At 33.5% G+C, this 18,007-nt stretch overlaps 1 protein-coding gene across 1 annotated transcript in view; it reads right to left on the bottom strand.

Annotated features, from left to right (window-relative positions):
• The window catches only part of LOC113236457 (elongation of very long chain fatty acids protein AAEL008004-like), a 45,639-nt gene that overhangs the window by 16,844 nt on the left and 10,788 nt on the right, over positions 1-18,007 (bottom strand). Inside the window, exon 2 of the mRNA XM_026472531.1 lies at positions 956-1,101. Coding sequence (XP_026328316.1) covers positions 956-1,096 — 141 coding nt within the window. The 5' untranslated portion in view covers positions 1,097-1,101. The remainder of the gene's footprint in view (positions 1-955; positions 1,102-18,007) is intronic.

Raw genomic sequence — 18,007 nt, 5'->3', positions numbered from 1 at the left:
ACAATACAACTGAGTAAACTTGAACTTGCAAAGTTTACATACAACGGCTGACGATTCTGATTTTACCCAAACTAATATTATAAATCCGAAAGTAATTTTGCTTGTTACAATTTTGATAAATTTTGATATAGAAATAGATGGTACATAGAAGATAGATATGCTAATTTTTACCACAAAAATAAGCTAAAGGAGGTGAAATAGGGGATGAAAGTTTATATGGAGATACAAGAAGAAGAAGACAATAAAACTATGAAAATACAGTAGACTATTCAAAGTTTCGAACTACTTATTCAACGCAGACAACGTCGCGGACACAATTAGTACCTAAGTAATTGAAATGTGGCATTATCGAAATAATATAAAAATACGGTAAAGTGATTTGGAAGATGATTCAGTAACTTCAAACAAACACTCAGTTGTTACTTGCTACATAGACATATTATATATATTATATATTGACCCACGGTTACATATCAGTAGTCCGACATGACATTTTCCAGAAATAACGTTTGGTCGAAATTTCATAACCTCGAAAGTAATTTTGAGAACGTTTGTTCGAAATTTCATAACCTCGAAAGTAATTTAGAGAAGAAAATGTTTTTTATTTTAAACCTAACTTAACCGAACCTAGCCGAACCTAATCGCGTCTTTGCAATAAACATTCAACATATCCTGAAAGAATAACTGTTTCGTTATAATTCGGTTTTCGGTGTAATGAAAATTCGAATAAATGTTATTTCGGACGAAAAAATTTTCGAGTTTGTGATAGGTTACCATCGACTCACGCACATAACAATTTGGCTACGTTTTTTTCTAACCGGACAATTTTCGTATTACATTTTTTATTAGAATAATGGTAGTTGGAGAAAATTTTTTTAGATTGTTCCAAATGGCAAGCAAAATTTATGGAATACTGAACAAAACACTTCAATACAAAAGAAATGATAATACTTACTTTGACGATAAACACGTAAGTGAGACATATAGCCAAAGTAGGAAAAGGCGAAGACATGAGGAACCAGTCTTTGACTCTTTGGTCGCTTTTGTTGTCCATTAGGTCATGGTACCCCTCCACAAGCCTGTTTAGAACCTCCATTGTCACTGCAACAAGAAATTAGAGACGTTAATAGGTACATAAACCATAGAAATACATACATAACTTATACATACATACTGAATACGTAATATTGATGCGTCATGTACATAAGTAAAGATATGGGCGTAGGTTCTTTTACAGATAAGTACGCATAAATTAAATTTAAATTGGTCCGAAGTAATTTCATATTTTGGACTCTAAATTAAAATGAGAGTGCTTAGTGAGCCTGATCTTTTTGTTTATTAGCCATTAGCTATCATGCTGTGTTCCACTGCTGAGCAAATGCCTCTTCTCTCGAGTTCCATAGTTTCCTGTTTGACGCAATGTCCCATCCATCATCCCACCATCTCCTTGGTCTACCTTATTTTGCATATTATAAAAAATATAATGAAAAAGAAAACGAAGATATGAAATAAGAAAATGAAATCTAAATCTAAATAATGTAGCTTTTACACATAGTTTAATATTACGAAAAGCAATATTGAGGAACAACTCAATAAACACTTGTGGAATTTATATCCAGCAAATGTGACCAAATTTACGAATGTCAGGGTAGACAAGTACCGACGCTACAATCAGGTACTCGTCACAACGCCGTAAAGCAAAGTTGACATTAACATGAGTTTGGGTGTATTTTGTGGTATTTTATATATCCATGGCACATTTATATGTCCATGGCACCCGCCACACAGGGTTTTCCTAGAGCGGGGCTAAAAAAACATAACAAATACATGTAACTAATCGACTGTTGTTGTATTTTACAAGTCAATAATGCAGATAACCCGTCACTAATATAAATATTTCCGCCATACCTTTTATACCTGTCGTCAATAGTCAATATTTACCAAACTGTCGAGCAAAGCGTTGTATTTATTTACCCGCTACAAACATATTAGTCTTGGCAATTTAAATTCTACAGTCGTAAGAGGGAACTCGCAGTATGCTCTAATATTATTTGTCAACTGTCATTTGCTTCAGTAGCATACTTCCAAGCCACTGCAAGTTTTATTACAAACTTGCAGAAATCGGATTTCTATTTTAGTATCCATCCATCCATCTTAATTTTTAGTAACTGAAAATGAGTGCGTTTTTCAGCAAATACCGAGTTAGTGAACCTTTAGTTACCGCGGCTGGCATCACATGCAGTATTTTTATACTTAATACCTATGCTTATGTAAACAATTTTATGTTGTAATCAATTTGTTGCGTTTAGTTTTTGTTTTGTTTGCGACTTTGTTTTATAATATTGTTTTGTTTCCGAAGTGAACATTTATGATTGTTTAATTATTGTTTTTAATTTTTTTTATTTTGATTCTGTTTTGTTTCGTTTTTCATAGTCAAATAAATGTATTTATTTTCTCTATTTTCTTAGTTAAACACTCTACTAATAACTTTTAATATATGATGTTTAGTTTTTAGTACTTAATTTTATTTTAAAAACAAATTCTCGGAACTTTTCATAAATTTTAAATATATAAGCCTGTTGTAAGTCAATGCCTGTAGAAGTTAATTTGTTAGTGGTCTACGCAGGGCTATTTTTTTCGATCGCGAACTTATCGAGCTTGTGTACTACAGATGTTAGAATGGTAAACCTTAAAATCAAATTTGAGAAGAGTCTCGGAAGTCATATGAAGTTGACAAACTTTGAATATGTATCGTAACAATTGTGATGAGGGTTCATTGCGCACGTAATTCAAATATAAGTATATACAGGGTGGAAAAATGGAAAAGGGAAAAGAAAAATAAAAAAAATTCATTTCGTTTCCTTTAAGTAAAATTAGCAATATTAAGCATTTAAGGTACCTCAACCAGTAGGTAGTACCTCTTCATCCCCCATTGATTTTTTCCACCCTGTATGGTTTAATGTGTAGATACAGCAAAGATGGTGTTTATTAAATAGCTAGAAGATCTAAAAACCCTGCGCATGTAGCTACGTAGCTGCACTTCAAGGTTAATTGCGTATACGTGGTCATAATACCAACATAGAATACATTATAATTTAAAATAACACAATATTATAAAAAAATATACGCGTGAAACATTTTTTGTTGGTCTACAATAAAGTGGCATTTGTGGTCGCTGTTTTAATATTTAGTATATTTTTATTAAAATTTTATTACAAGATTGGTACTTAAGATATACCTACGTAACTTATTACTAAATTATTTGATCGAATCTTATGAATTATGATAATTAACAAATATTATGATTAAATATTTACACGTGTCGAACTATTGTGTAAGCGATAACAGCATTCAGAAACTAATAACGTGGACTGAAGGTAAGTACGGAGTTATAATTAGCTTGTTAACATTGAAAAAAAATTGACGTGGAATAGATGCTAGCGCGGACGTCCGGCTTATTTAGCATTCTTACGCTTTAAACAAAGAGTTGAAAATTAAAATCATTTCAATAAATCGATCTTTATTTTTTCTGTATCGGGTATAAAGACCAATATTTAGTAATATAACGAAAAATATTAAAGTATGTTTAAATAGTATTTAATGAATAAGAAATAAAGTAAACCGACCAGTCGAGCTACATCGTAAATAAATAATAATGGCAAAATCACAGTTAAGAATTCGTTAGCGTCTTCAAATATCGTAATTACAAGTTTGAATAAAATAAATTCATTAGGTTTTTCAAATTATAACAGCGGCCTATCTAAGCCTGGAAATAAAATCATATTTAAAAGAAACTCTAATGACTAATTAACATGTAACTGGACTGATATGTACAACGTACAACTATCAGTTTCTTAGTTTTTTTTTAACGTTGAGCGACATGTAGCCGCCAAAAAAGGAATTTCAGTACCTACATATGGATACGATCCACATTTAGTTCACGTAATATCAAATGTACTGATTTGACCGATTTGCAATTAGCTAATAATAGATTAATTACTTCATTACAAAAAATGAAGTCGTTAATTTTGTCTCCAAAATGCCACGCGAGAAAATGGTAAAACTGGCAAAAAGGTTCCCGAAATCAGAGATAGATGGCACGTTTCACAAAAAATAATTTGTGTCCGAGTTACCAGTGCAATAGTCTGTGGTATGTTATGAATTAACTCAGTTTTTTATGAATTAACTTCATGCCTTTTAACCATACCAGTATACAAAATAATTTCCTCTGAACTTTCTGTAGTTTGTAAACTATAGTTTACTTTGATGTAATAATATAATAAATATATTTTATTCCATTACGTCATTTCAAACTGGAATATCTTCCTGACTTCTCTTAATAGTAAATCCAAAACAAAATTTGTTCAGGTTCAACACAATATTTTCACATATTTTTCGTAAACAGACGCATACAAATTATATCAACAAAAAATTATATGGAAGTTTGCCATTGTCCTTTGTGCAAGCCAAGTCACACGCGTCAAGATACATCTGCATCAATGGTGAGACAGGAAATTGGTATGGTGTAAACTGTTTCAAAGCGACGATAAAAAAATAAAAAATAAAATTGGTCCAATGTACCTAGATACCCCTTTACAAACTGCGGACTATAACACATTTTAAAATTTTGCATATTAAGCAACAGCGAAGTTTCGCCATGAACCTTTAAGTCACAAGGAAATACCTCGAATAGTAACAAAATAATACTCACACGACCGGAACTACAAATTCGCATTCAAAAAAATTTCAATACCAACCAGTTTTCTAAATTTGTAACTTGTAGATGGTATCTTAAGTCCTTTACCTTTGTAATTATTTCTGAAGAATAAAATAACAAAGTATGACTATAGCGAAGGTCGTAAACAGCGCGTTTAGACCGGTTACCATGAGTAGCAGTAAAGTAGAAATTTTAGTAGCAGTATACTAATATCTCTATACTATATACCTATTTCTGTTGCCAATGAGTGTCATGTCTTTAGCAGAGCCTTGAAAATGCAATATCATGAAGACCAACTTAATCAGTACGTAGAAATAGAAACGCATATTTTCCGTACAGGTGACATCCAAGGCATGTGAAATACCAATTTACTTCTGAACCATTTCTTACAGTTTGTATTTAGTAGAAGTAGAGCTCCTTGTGAAAGATTTCATCCAAGGAAGTACTGCAACCTTTCCTATTTCTGCCGCCAAGCAGTAGGTAATGTGAGCATTACTATGGTGCGGTTTACATGGGACTTGTCAATTTAATGTCACAGAGTGACGGGCATAGTGGCGGCCCCCCTCAGATCTTTGCGATTTAAAGCTTATGTCGTTGATATACCACCCATTCGCACTAAGCGCTTTGCTTCCCCCTTTCTGATGTGTACGGCAAAGGAATGGAATACTGTTTCCCGAGAAATACAATTTGTGGCTATTCAAGACTAGAGTGAACAGGCATTTTTTAGACAAACGCGTACCATCGTCTGTCACATCGTCGCTTAACATCAGGTGAGATTGTGGCCAAGGGTGGGACTATTATTTAAAAAAAAGCTCTGATTGACACTGCAACACACACAACACACTGACAGGCGGACGACTTGTTCGTCTCATCACTTGATGCCATAAAAAAATAGTGTCGGGACGATGGCAATCGTCTTCATTTAAACGCATGTGTCCATGTGAGTGTTTGAGTTCTCCTTAGTAGATCAGCCTACAGTGCTCATTATATAAATCATAATTATGGTTTTGCCAGGTATTTTAGCTAACTTAGACGCTGAATTAGCAAAGGCCTATGACTGGTGTTTGCCGACACGTTTGTTTCGTTCCCATTATATGCATCAAGATCATTGAACTTGCAAGTTCATGATAGTTTTCGAATGTTTACTAACGGTCAACTTGGTAAATTAATTTTATAAACCCACCTGTTACCATAATAGGCTGCGATAGTTGACTGTTGAATATAGGACTTATTGATTTTTGTTTTTATTTCACGATGTTTTTTTTACCTTATTTTATTAATTTATTTTTTGTGAAATAACTACACTAGTTTGTTATTATTGTTAATACAAAGATCGAATAAAAAGAAAAATTCCTTCGACCCTACAGGACTTGAACCTGTTCCACGTGTGTTGTAGCATCGCTCTATTAACGAGTTAACAGGATAACGAAATTCTTCTGTGTCTATTGTAGATTTCTGCTCCGGGTTCTTTCAGCTTTCAACATTGAAAAATCCCAGCATAACGGATGACATAGTATAAATACAGCACATTTCAAAAGTAAAATTTATGCTCTCAAAGTTAAGGATTTATAAATTACGTCGAAACCTTCAATTTAGAATTTAAAACTATTCCTGCCAACGAATAGCAAACTTCAAACCATTTGATCCCAACAGATTGCAGCGCAGGAAGAGTCATTGGTGTAGATATTTTGTAGTATAACCTCCGAAATGCCTACAGAATTCCCTAAAAACCAGGCATTCTTGAAACAAGTATTGCTGACTTTACTTCAGTGCAAGAAAGGCTCAACTCAAACTCAAGTCTCCTGATAGCAAATTGAATACTGAAGTAACGGGTTTCGTAGAGAAACGAATGCCCATTTATATTAACGAATATCTATCACCAACCACGTTGAAACTTTTATATCTAGTGACGCAGGTTGCCACGCAAAATGATTGCCAGTACCGCTAGACAGATAACGGGAAAATATTTCGAAAGGAACATGGTGGGTCCCTTTTTCGTATCTTTTTAAAAAACTTATTAAAAAGGTATTTACTAGTTAAAAATTAGATTATAACATATAGATATATATTATATTTTAAATGAACAACACTAGACAAGTTCACAAAATATACTTATTACATGTATAAACTTTTAAATAAACGTTATTTTCCTTATGCTTGGTTTTTTAACACTAAAGTAAATATTTGCATTTGCACGTTTTCGGATAAAACTTACCTTTTTTTTAACTTACCTTTCTAGGTTTTAACTTACCTTTACCTTGTTTGTACTTACTTTGCCTCTAAAAATGATTAAAATGGCAACCAATAATGTTATTAAAAAAAACCGTGGCAACCTAATGTGTTAGCGTATCGTGATATTATTAAAATAATGTAGAAGTCATCGAGTTATCTTCCAGGACAAACAGCTGGTGATTGTCTCATGTATAAGAGGTGTTATAGCAGGCACCATTGTGGGAGAAATGCCGTGCCGAATAGTTAATCAAGAAGCGACTGCTCCTGTGTTACGAGCAATTCTAGAAGAAGCATGAGGACATGCTCTCCACTTGTCGAATGACCGAGCTTACTCCGGAATGAGGACATTCCTTAAGCAGAATGGCCGTCTGTTAGCGTACGTGACATTATTTTATTTTATTGTTAGAAAACTTACTTTGCATCACTAAGAATTAGTTTCATCGAAATAAGAAATAAATCGATACCATCATCATCGATATCAACGGAGCGCTGACAGGCGGCCGCCATTACGAAAAGCATATTTGACTAGAACAGACGTGTTTTGTTTTGTTTTGTTTGGGTTTATAGTGAAAGATCATATAATATAATTTATAACAGTCACTGGAGTCTCATTTCTATGTCTACTTGGAAGACCTTCTAATATATCAGAAGTGGAAAAAGTGCCCTCGTGGCATAAATTGAGTATTAAGGAAGCAGTGATACAATGGCGTAAGTAATGACGAAGTGAATCAATGGTACTGGTATGTAAGTACATTCGTTTTACATCACACATGTATACGTATTGCGTAGTTTAATCAGGCGCACAGAAAAGAGGGACTTATTGTTTATAGGTGTATTGTGTACGAATATTGGATTCGAAACTGTTATTTAAAAAAAGTAGGTGCTTAAGCGTTGTGTAAATAACGTAAGCTACGATTTTTAACACAGATTTTCTATGGATTATATCTTTTGGTGTGGCCCTCGGTACATACAAGAATAGAATACGATATTTAAAAAAAATACTGTTTTGTAATGATAATAAAGAACAGGTATTTTGGTTACATGTTTGCATTTACTAATTGACTGTTATTTCTTAGATGGATAAGCTGAACTGAATACTTAAATATAAAGTGAGAGTGTAGGAGCAAATCATAGCCAAGCGGTGCAGCCATCAGATGCTAAAAGTAGTGATATCCATGTTTCTGTGGGCAAGCCGTGTCCCGATGGTGGCAAACGGTAGCCTATATGACTTGAGAGGGTTTCTATGAGCCGGCCGTGTCCCGCGGGTGGCAAACAGTAGCCATTATATGACTGAAAGGAGGGCAGGCCGTGTCCCGTGTGTTGCAAACGGTAGCCATTATATATAAGCGATACTGTCACTAAACGAAGGTCTCGCTTTTCCAAATTTAAACTTATTTACATAAATTTTATACGCGTTTTTTCCAAAAGTTTACTTTTTTCGCTTAGTGACGATATTGATTTCAACAGGCGAATGAGTCATAGGAGAGCAGGCCGTGTACCGCGGGGTACAAACGGTAGCTAAGAGCCGTGTTCTTTGTATGGTAAGCTGTATTCAATAATTCATCCCTTCGGTCGACCATGTCTCTTGGATGGCAAACGGTGACTAGAATTGGTGTGCTTCTGTGAGCAGACAGTGTTCTGCGGGTGAGTTGGTATTATATACTTACTTGATTTCAGCTCGTCTGTGATAGACGGTGTAGTATCCAAGTAATGTAAAAAAAAAAATTTAAAAAAAATAGAAATAAAATAAGTGATAAGTAAATACTATAGAAAATAATAAATTTAAGATTCTGGCTTTTGCTCGGAATCTGAATTGAAGTAAATGGAAATGAAAAATGATATCTTACAATTTGGTGTACAAATAAAAATAATGGTTTATGGTATCTATCACAAAAATGTACCAATAATGGCGAACAAATACTTTCATGTAAACTTCTAGAAATTATGGTTTTCATTGGTTAAGATTACTTAATTTAAAATATATTATAATTTCGTGGCATTTAAATTACCTATGCCAAGTCTAAGATGTCAATATTATATTATTGAAATGAAATATTTATGTAAAATCATGTTTAATGCACCCAGGTGATTTAAGTTACCTGAAACGTACTTTATTCACCCAGGCGAATTAATCCAAGTGAATTAAGTAAATATACCGTAAAATTCAAAGCTCTAAAAGACAAGGAAAACTAGAAAAGAACTTAAAAATATTAATAATATATATTAGAACTGTAAATTAGTTTATACATTGGCGAAAGTTTAATCTAATACAATTAGGTAACTGTAACAAAGTAATATTTTAGAAGAAGCTAATGCCTACTAATTATTAGGTTAAGGCATTTGAGTTGTAATTTATTTTCGTCGAATATACGTTGGGCAGACAGTAAGGATGTTTACGTTTATTCCTTGAAAAATAAAAAAAAAAAATGCACGCAAGTGGTTGTGTCTATTAGACGATAGTGTGTTATTGAATTTTTTATTATTTGATAGGTATTAAGTCTACAGTTTGTTAATTATCAAGATCTAATAGCCATTTTTTCCGTTTGTTTGAATTGTCGTGTTGTCAAATTCTTACGTTAAAGAGTGTTGCAAATTTGTGGAAGTAGGTAAAATGAGTAAAAGGAGTCCTTGAGCGAAACTGACTTTAACTCCAGGGCTTAGAAGTTTGTAAATGCGACGTTTTAGGGGTATTTCATATTCGCTCGAGTTTATTGTCTTTATAAGTACTGCTGTGGCTGCTCTAAGAATGTATACGTATGTATATCTGACGCACCCGAAAGACTTTCGATTCTTAGTGCAGAGCTTATCATTAGAGTTTTACTATTACGTATTTATATTAGCCATTCTGCAACAATTCTGCAGCAATTCTGTTATCTGCCACTTACAATAATTTGCAAAATAATTCCTAATTTATATCAAATAAAAATGTTAGTAATATAAAATAAAATAATAAGTATCAACAGAATGGAATTTTCTACAAGTAAATTCCATTCTGTTGTACGAAATGGCAAACTATGTAATTACACATGTAAATTATGTCTCATATTGCTTTCATTGCTTGCGAGGCTCTTACAGAAGGGAATTTCTTAATCGGTCAGACCCAGTGTACTTCAAAATGTACTTATAATTACGTATACTAAATCAAACCCAGACAATATTAATCCTACGATCACGTAAGTGCTCAGTGTAAATAATAATGAAAATATCGCAAATTTCTATCTATTTGTATGTAGAAAAATATGTTTTTCACACAAAACTGATCGCATACTTGCTTGGGCCTGATGAAATTATATTTAATACATTTTAATATACATTGGTTATTTATTTTTCATTATAGTTTGCTGGGCCTTAGGAGGTTAAGGGAGTAAAAAAAACAAGACAAGTAAAAATTAACAGTTCGACCAGGGAAATACTGTCGCCATTCCTATCACTGCCGCCAGGCTGTGGTGTGAGCATTGTCGCGTTCCGATTTTGAGGGGTGTGGGTGCTGATGAAACTGTAGGCACTTGGGACTTGTCAACTTTGTGTCTCAGAGTAACGATGTTGCGATTTGAAGTTCTGAATGGCACTGCGCAGCATCTGTGAATAGGCGTGTCGCTTGCCACTGGGCACACGACTTGTTCGTCCCGTCATTTTCCTTATATCATAAATAATATACATTTGTTAATTGTGATCCTGGTAGTCAAGTTGCAAACCGATATGTATATCCATCCATCACTATACAGAATAATATTATTCTAAGTGTCATTTAAAGTAGTTACAAGGAGGGAGGTATTTTTAAATTTCTTACAATGTTCCTGTATCAGCAATAAAAAGGAATCAGAGTCTCACACAGGTGGAAATGATTGAGCTTTGCTTATTTAGGTACAATGACATTGGATTGGATTGGATCTTGGGATTGCTCCTTAAAAAGTCAAATCCATCATTGCTTTACATATAACTTACATAATTTAATAACTTATCCATAGCCAGTATGTTTTTTTCAATCTTCTGTTGAGTTGTATTTTCTTATATTTGAGCTATAAGCTAAATTTGTTAATTCTAATTGAAGGCACAATATGTCACTTTCATAACTTTGTCTATTTGTTAAGGTTTTGATTACATACAATTACTAAATTCATGCAACAAATTTTGACGTTCTTTTTTTGTTAATGTAATATTTTTCCAATTTGAATTTTTTTGTTTATACCTTTAATTTGTTCGTGCTGGAAATGTTACTTTAACATACACATATTACATATATTTTATTTTAGTTTGTTTTTACTGTAATTTAAAATCAAAGTTGTAGAAGTCATCGAGTTATCTTCCAGGACAAACAGCTGGTGATCGTCTCACGTGTAAGAGGTATTATAGCAAGCACCATTGTGGGAGCACTGCCGTGCCGACTAGTTAATCAAGAAGCAACTGCTCCTGTGTTACGAGCAATTCTAGAAGAAGCATGAGGACATGCTCTTCACTTGTCGAATAACCGAGCTTACTCCGGAATGAGGACGTTCCTTAAGCAGAATGGCCGTCTGTTAGCGTATCGTCACATTATTTTATTTTATTGTTAGAAAACTTACTTTGCATCACTAAGAATTAGTTTCATCGAAATAAGAAATACATCGATACCATCATCATCGATATCAACGGAGCGCTGACAGGCGGCCGCCATTATGAAAAGCATCTTTGACTAGAACAGACGTGTTTTGTTTTGTTTGGATTTATAGTGAAAGATCATATAATATAGTTTATAACAGTCACTGGAGTCTCATTTCTATGTCTACTTCGAAGACTTTCTAATAAATAGTCTGACCCACAGCCTATCAAGCAAAGGCCTTTGTTTCGAATCCGGGCTCGCATCTCTGAGATTTTTTGGAGTCAGTGTGCGAAATTTAATTTGAAATTTACCATGAGCTTTTCAGTGAAGAAAAATATCGTGATGAAACCTGCACGTCGAAGAAGTACACAACCCTCGAAAAACGTGTAAAGTCCCCAACCCGCACCGGGTTAGTGTGGCAGATTATGGATAACCTAAACCCTCGCCTGGGAGGAGACCGGTACCCAGCAGTGGGATATATACATAGGCAGATGATATGATACAATAACATTATAACTGAAACAGTCTTTCTATAGCTGATGTGGTCACATGTTTATTAAAATAATGTCTTAAATATACCCACCTAACCTAAAAATATCGTACCAAATTATCCATTACGCAGCTTTAAAAACATTTAAATGATTTCATGTCATGTTAAAAATAGCTAAAAAGTATGATGAACAAAGGAAATGTTTAAAATAAGTAATTGAAATGATTTGGCTATAACTAACTAATAATTTCTTAATTTCTTTAAATAGATTTGTCTTCTGAATACATTTGAATAAAGTCCTTCGTTAGCTGTGCGTGTTACGAAAAATTACATAGTACAGTTTTATCGTTAAAGTCGTCTCAAAAACCAGTTATAACGTCAATGTGAATACAAAAAGATACAAGGAAAACACGTCTATATTTAACTGATATAGTTTGAATAAAAAATTCGTTCTTAAGAGTAATCAAAATTCAAGATTTAAATAACTTTATAAGTAATATGTATAGTGGTAGTTAAAGTAAATTGCAAATAACGTAGAGTATTATTCTATGTTTTTATTTGTTTTTCTATGTAAATTTACAAAATCGCCAAAATGTTTTTGCCGAAATGTTATTAATATGTTATTAATAAGTTCAACAAACTTGGTATATTTTATATTTTTTTATACACTGGATCGTTACGACTTTGATATATATGTATATTCTTCTATCGCTCAGAAAAGTTCATAGTGACTCATCGTTAATAGACGATAAATAGTATGCCAGTTTTATAGACTAGCGCATTGTAAAATGTTTTGATTAAGTAGTAAAATTTCGTTTAATATTATTTTATCGACTAATAAGTAGAAAAAGCAAAATAAGTAGTTTTTTATTGGACAGAGCTCTATAAAATTATACATTTTATTCGGAACCACTGCAACATGTTTGTTTCTTGACATCCAAGAAAAGACGACTGAGGAGTAGATATTATAATGAAATAGAATTAAATTCAATTTTTATTTTTTGTTGTGTTAAACCGTTCGTGAATACGTTTATGGGAAAATTGCTGATGCAATCGTGTGAAATAAGGAAGGTCTTTTCTCAAAGCATAATGTGGGGTCACTCTATGTCGGCTTTGTGGTGTAGTATTCTCGTAAGCAAATACTTGTAGCTGAGGACAAACGCGCAGCTCGTTATTGCGTATCGACAAGAGTTTGCGCTGGCGCCGCATACACACGACGTCGTTGACGCGGCCCGCTGGCCCTGAGGCGGCCATACCTGCCACCCTGCACTCTAATTGCAATACCGACCGTGACATTACTCCTTACCCATACCTATATTTATATTTCCTCCAACAACAACTATATTGGATCAACAAGCAATTTGCTTCCGCCGCTGACTAACGCCGTTTTTAATCAATGACAAGATATTGCAAAACAATCGATTAAGAGTCGATGCTACCTCAGCTCGAATTCAAGTTTTTCCCGTCCTGAATCGGTTCTATAGCGCGGGTTGAGCGACACTGACAGGGACACTGGCTTTATTTCAGAATTTATTTTTTTACAAGCGAAATTAAAGTAATTTGAAAATGCATATTGTATACATTTGTATATATTTTAGTTCAGTTGACATAAAAAAGTCGTTGGTATATGTATTCAATAGGTTGAATACGGCGGTTTTCTTATAATTATGAATTTAGAGGTAAGTTTGTTTTTTTTACCGTGAAAATTTTTAGAAATCGTATTTTAACACTGTATTTTAATCAACGTATATCCACCTATTTTACTATATATCTTCCCAAAGTGATTGATTCAACACTCACTTTTATGCGGAATCAACTAAAGCCATTTGAGGTTGTATCTACTCTTAATACTGAACTTTTAATCATTTTCCAGGCAAGGACCAGGTCAATGCTTCTTTGCAGTTGGTGACGTCGTTTTATAACTTATCGATATAATATGTCATGTGATTTATATGGGACAATAGTTGCAAGGTCTAACGCGTAGCAGTAAGCAGTAATTCCTCATGTCTGTGATTAGTGGTCTAGGTTGTTTAACTATTGCAGTAGTCAATAAAAAACTCATACTGCACAAGTTCTTATGTACTTTTTTATACGTCTTTAGGAAAAACAGGTGTGAATATAGTAAGAAACACAAATAGTACCCGGAGATTATTTGATTTGAAATTCGGGACTTAATCGTGTTTAATTTAAATTTTTTTACTTATTTTTGTTAACCTCGACGTTTCGAACGTATTGAAACGTCTATGGTCTCGAAGTCCACACAGTCCCTTCGATGCCATGGACATTGTGATACGTCCGAAACCTCGAGGTAAATAAAATTTGTTTTTGTACACGATTGAGTCCAGAATTTAAAATCAAATAATGTGTGAAAATCGTGAAAGTTTAAATCAGTGTATAGTAAGTACAGGTCGCTTTTGTTTTATTACTTTATAAATAATGTGGTAGATTTTATAACATACAGTTATAAGTTGTATTAATCAATTGGAAGAAATCTTTTTGTAATGCCTACATTTATTTCTCTCATGAATTTGTGGTTATATGTATATTTGTGTATCCATGGCATCCACGGTACAGGGTTTTGCCTAATGTGGGGCTATGAGTGTGCGCGTTATTTACTATTTATTTATTTATATGACGGTGTAATTTTTATGCGGTGTGATACCAAGTGACGGGATGATCATCCCTGTCCACAGCAATTGCAGTGTCTCTCAGAGCTTTAAATCACAAAGATCTAAGGGGCACTGCTACTGTTTGTTATCCTGAGACGTAACTTGAAAAATCCCTTGTGCCCGTAATTTCACCAGTACTCTTACCCTCTCAAAACCAGAACGCAGTAATGCTCACATTACTTATTGCTTGGCGGCAGAAATAGGTAAGGTGGCAGTACTTCCCTGGACGAAATCTTTCACAAGGAGCTCTAGTGCTACTAAATACAAACTTATATTGGTATTTGGCCTGTACAGAAAATATGAACTGCTATTTCTACGTTCTCTACTTACTGATTTAGTTGGTCTTCATGACATTGTATTTGCAAGGCTAAAGACATGACGTCAGGTCACAAACAAGCATGTTTTCTTGCACTTCATTTACAGAAAAGCTACAATGGGCTATTGGGATTTTACCATAAACATTATGATAATAAGGTTATAAAGATGCACATGTTCACATAATTATGACTCACATTCATTGTAAAGCCAATCTTCGTTTTGAATTTTGAAACAAAGGCGCTAATGCTGATTTTTACGTTGATTTGCGATATCCAAGTTACTTCCATTTAGTAGTTTTTGTGAGCTAATAGTAAGCCTTCACCAAGGAGGTCAGTTTTGTTTCCCACCACTAGCTTCTCAATGGCATTTTAAATTCAAGTGTCGAACTGTTTTCGAGTAGGCGTCTTGTTTGAGTATAAGGTGTTGTATACAACACATTTCAACTTTGTTCAGAGAGTTCACAGAATGCAAGGATTTTTTCGCCGGAGTGCTAAATCTTTCAATAGACTCTTGTTCCGTTCATGTGCGCAGCATAATGTACATTATTCTGCGGATTACATAATAATAAGCAACTCACATTTTTTAATATAGAATAGAATATCAAGTGACGAGACGAGCAAATGTCGTGCGCCTGGTGGTAAGCTACACGCCTGTTCATAACAGTTACAGTGCCATTCAGTTGCAAAGATTTGAGCAATGTTCACATTACCACTTGGCGGAAGAAAAAGGTAAGGTGGCAGTATTCCCTGGACGAATTATTTCACAAGGAACTCTACTGCTACTATATAGCACTGTTGGAAAATATGCAGTGTTGTTTCACACGGAAATTGAACTATAAAGATACATCCAACTTTTTTCCCGCTACAGTCGCTGAAAGACAGGGGGCCTACCATAACCTTTCCAAAAACAATCATATTTCAATTAGTAATATTATAACAAGCTTAAAGTAAGATTGTTATAATATTACTAATATTCATACCATGACAAAGTAGTCTACCAAGAAATGTATTATTGCTAAAATGGCTGAAAGAACGAATGATTTCCCAATATCGTCTATTCCTTACTAAAAATAGAAAAGAAATAACGCTATATGAACTGTATAATGCCATCTCTTTCATTTTTGATGTTCCGAATCGTGTTATCGTAGTATAATGTTATTTACATTCAGAGAATTTTAACTGCCGAAAAAAGAAAAGTATGTAATAATGAAATCTATTAAAATTACGTTGTTTTCAATTATTATTCCGCATTTTCATGAAGAAAAATAAATGAAACAAGCTGAGTCTTGATAGTCACGTTGTGAATTCGGAACTATAGTCTAGTGTCAACTATTAGTTTCGCCAAGGAAACATCGCATATTTTTATTTTACGAGAAATTATTTCCTATGTGCTGTTAAATAAAAAATAAACAAAAAAATTTAAGAGATATATGTAAATAAATAAGTTCAACTTAACTTTTAATCATTACAAAACAATATTAAGACAATAAAATTGAAAATCATATTGTTTCCATTGCATCCGTGTAACTATTTTAAGATTGCTAAATTTGACATAAGAGCAATATTACTTTAATGTCAAAGTCGCGTCATGGTACGAACTGAGTGAATGAATAGTCACAAAGCTGCCAATAAAACATCATAGTTTTAACATTACAAATAAGCTTACTTTAAGCGCGTTATGGTACGAAAAGTCAATGTAAGGTTAAAGTAATATTGTTTTAAGAGGTTGTGGTAGGCCCCCAGATCGTCAAATAATAATAACTAACACGAAATTTCTATTCTATTATTTCTAGATTGCCCGAAATTGTGTGGTCGCATTGACATGAGCGCCTGCGTAATTCGCACGAGGCATAGGTACGTCTATTGTGCACAGAGATCCAATTCAGAAGATATTTTTTTTTTCAGAACACATATACACCTTAAGTTGTTTTCACACTTTAGATTACAATACACTTACTTCTACTACGTGTATTGCTCTGGATATATGTATGCTGTTACTCTCTAATACGCTACTCTGTAAATGAATGTTGCTGAGCTGTAAATTTAAACAGAGAAATAAACTAAGCAAAATATACTCGTGAGCAAAAAACCTACAAAACGAGTTTGTCGGGAATTTTTATTAAAGCTGTAAAAAACCGATACCAGTAAAAAACTATAAAAAATAAAATAAGACTTTGATAATATACGTACAGTAATCGGCGCAAGTTAAATCACAATTAGCAAAAAAGTTAATTAACACGAGTAATAAATTTTTTGATACCTGTTGTTCATACGTATTTGTTTTGCTGTACATACGCTGTTATACCTTTAGTTATGAAGCTGTTAATAATTTATAAAGAATTGTTATGGTTTAATCAATTACTTGCATTATACGACGCTGCAAGTTGTAATGAAAAATAAAATCACATACTTAAATTATCTATGAGATGGCCAGAATTTACGAAACTGGTTTTCAAGAAGACCTTTTTTAAGACTTGGGGTCACTTTTAACGAGCAGACAGCTGGTAAAGGAATGTCCTTAACATGGATTATAATTGTTTTACACATATTAAATAAACTCGTAAACGACAGCCATCGTTCGGCCACATAAATATAAATATTTGTGTGGCCGCACAATTCATAGATTAGATACGCATAGTAAATTTACATATCACAAATTAGAAATACTTAAATTAAAATTTAAAAAAGCCCAACCACGTCACCATCTGTAAGTTAACATCTCGTCGAGATATATTTAATGAGTTCAAACATGATTGCTCTATTGTCGTAGTTTTTTAGTCTGCACACGGTATTACAGCTCAATTCAGATGTGTGACGATGCTGACCTCCTTCATAGTCATCCCACCTTTTTTACTATTTTTACTGGTTCCTGGCCACTTTTAACATTTTGAATCATTCTCGACTTCCTTTTTCCTTCACTATTAACCATCGAGTATACTATTAACTTAAGTTGGTTTATTCCATGGTCACTATCATCAAAATTCTCAAAGCGAGAGGACGCGC

Source organism: Hyposmocoma kahamanoa, unplaced genomic scaffold (genome assembly GCF_003589595.1).
Source record: "Hyposmocoma kahamanoa isolate Upper Pololo Valley unplaced genomic scaffold, ASM358959v1 92, whole genome shotgun sequence".
NCBI classification, from domain to species: Eukaryota; Metazoa; Arthropoda; class Insecta; order Lepidoptera; family Cosmopterigidae; genus Hyposmocoma; species Hyposmocoma kahamanoa.
The sequence above is the reverse complement of the archived record's forward strand: the minus strand, read 5'-3'. Positions and strand labels throughout refer to the sequence as shown.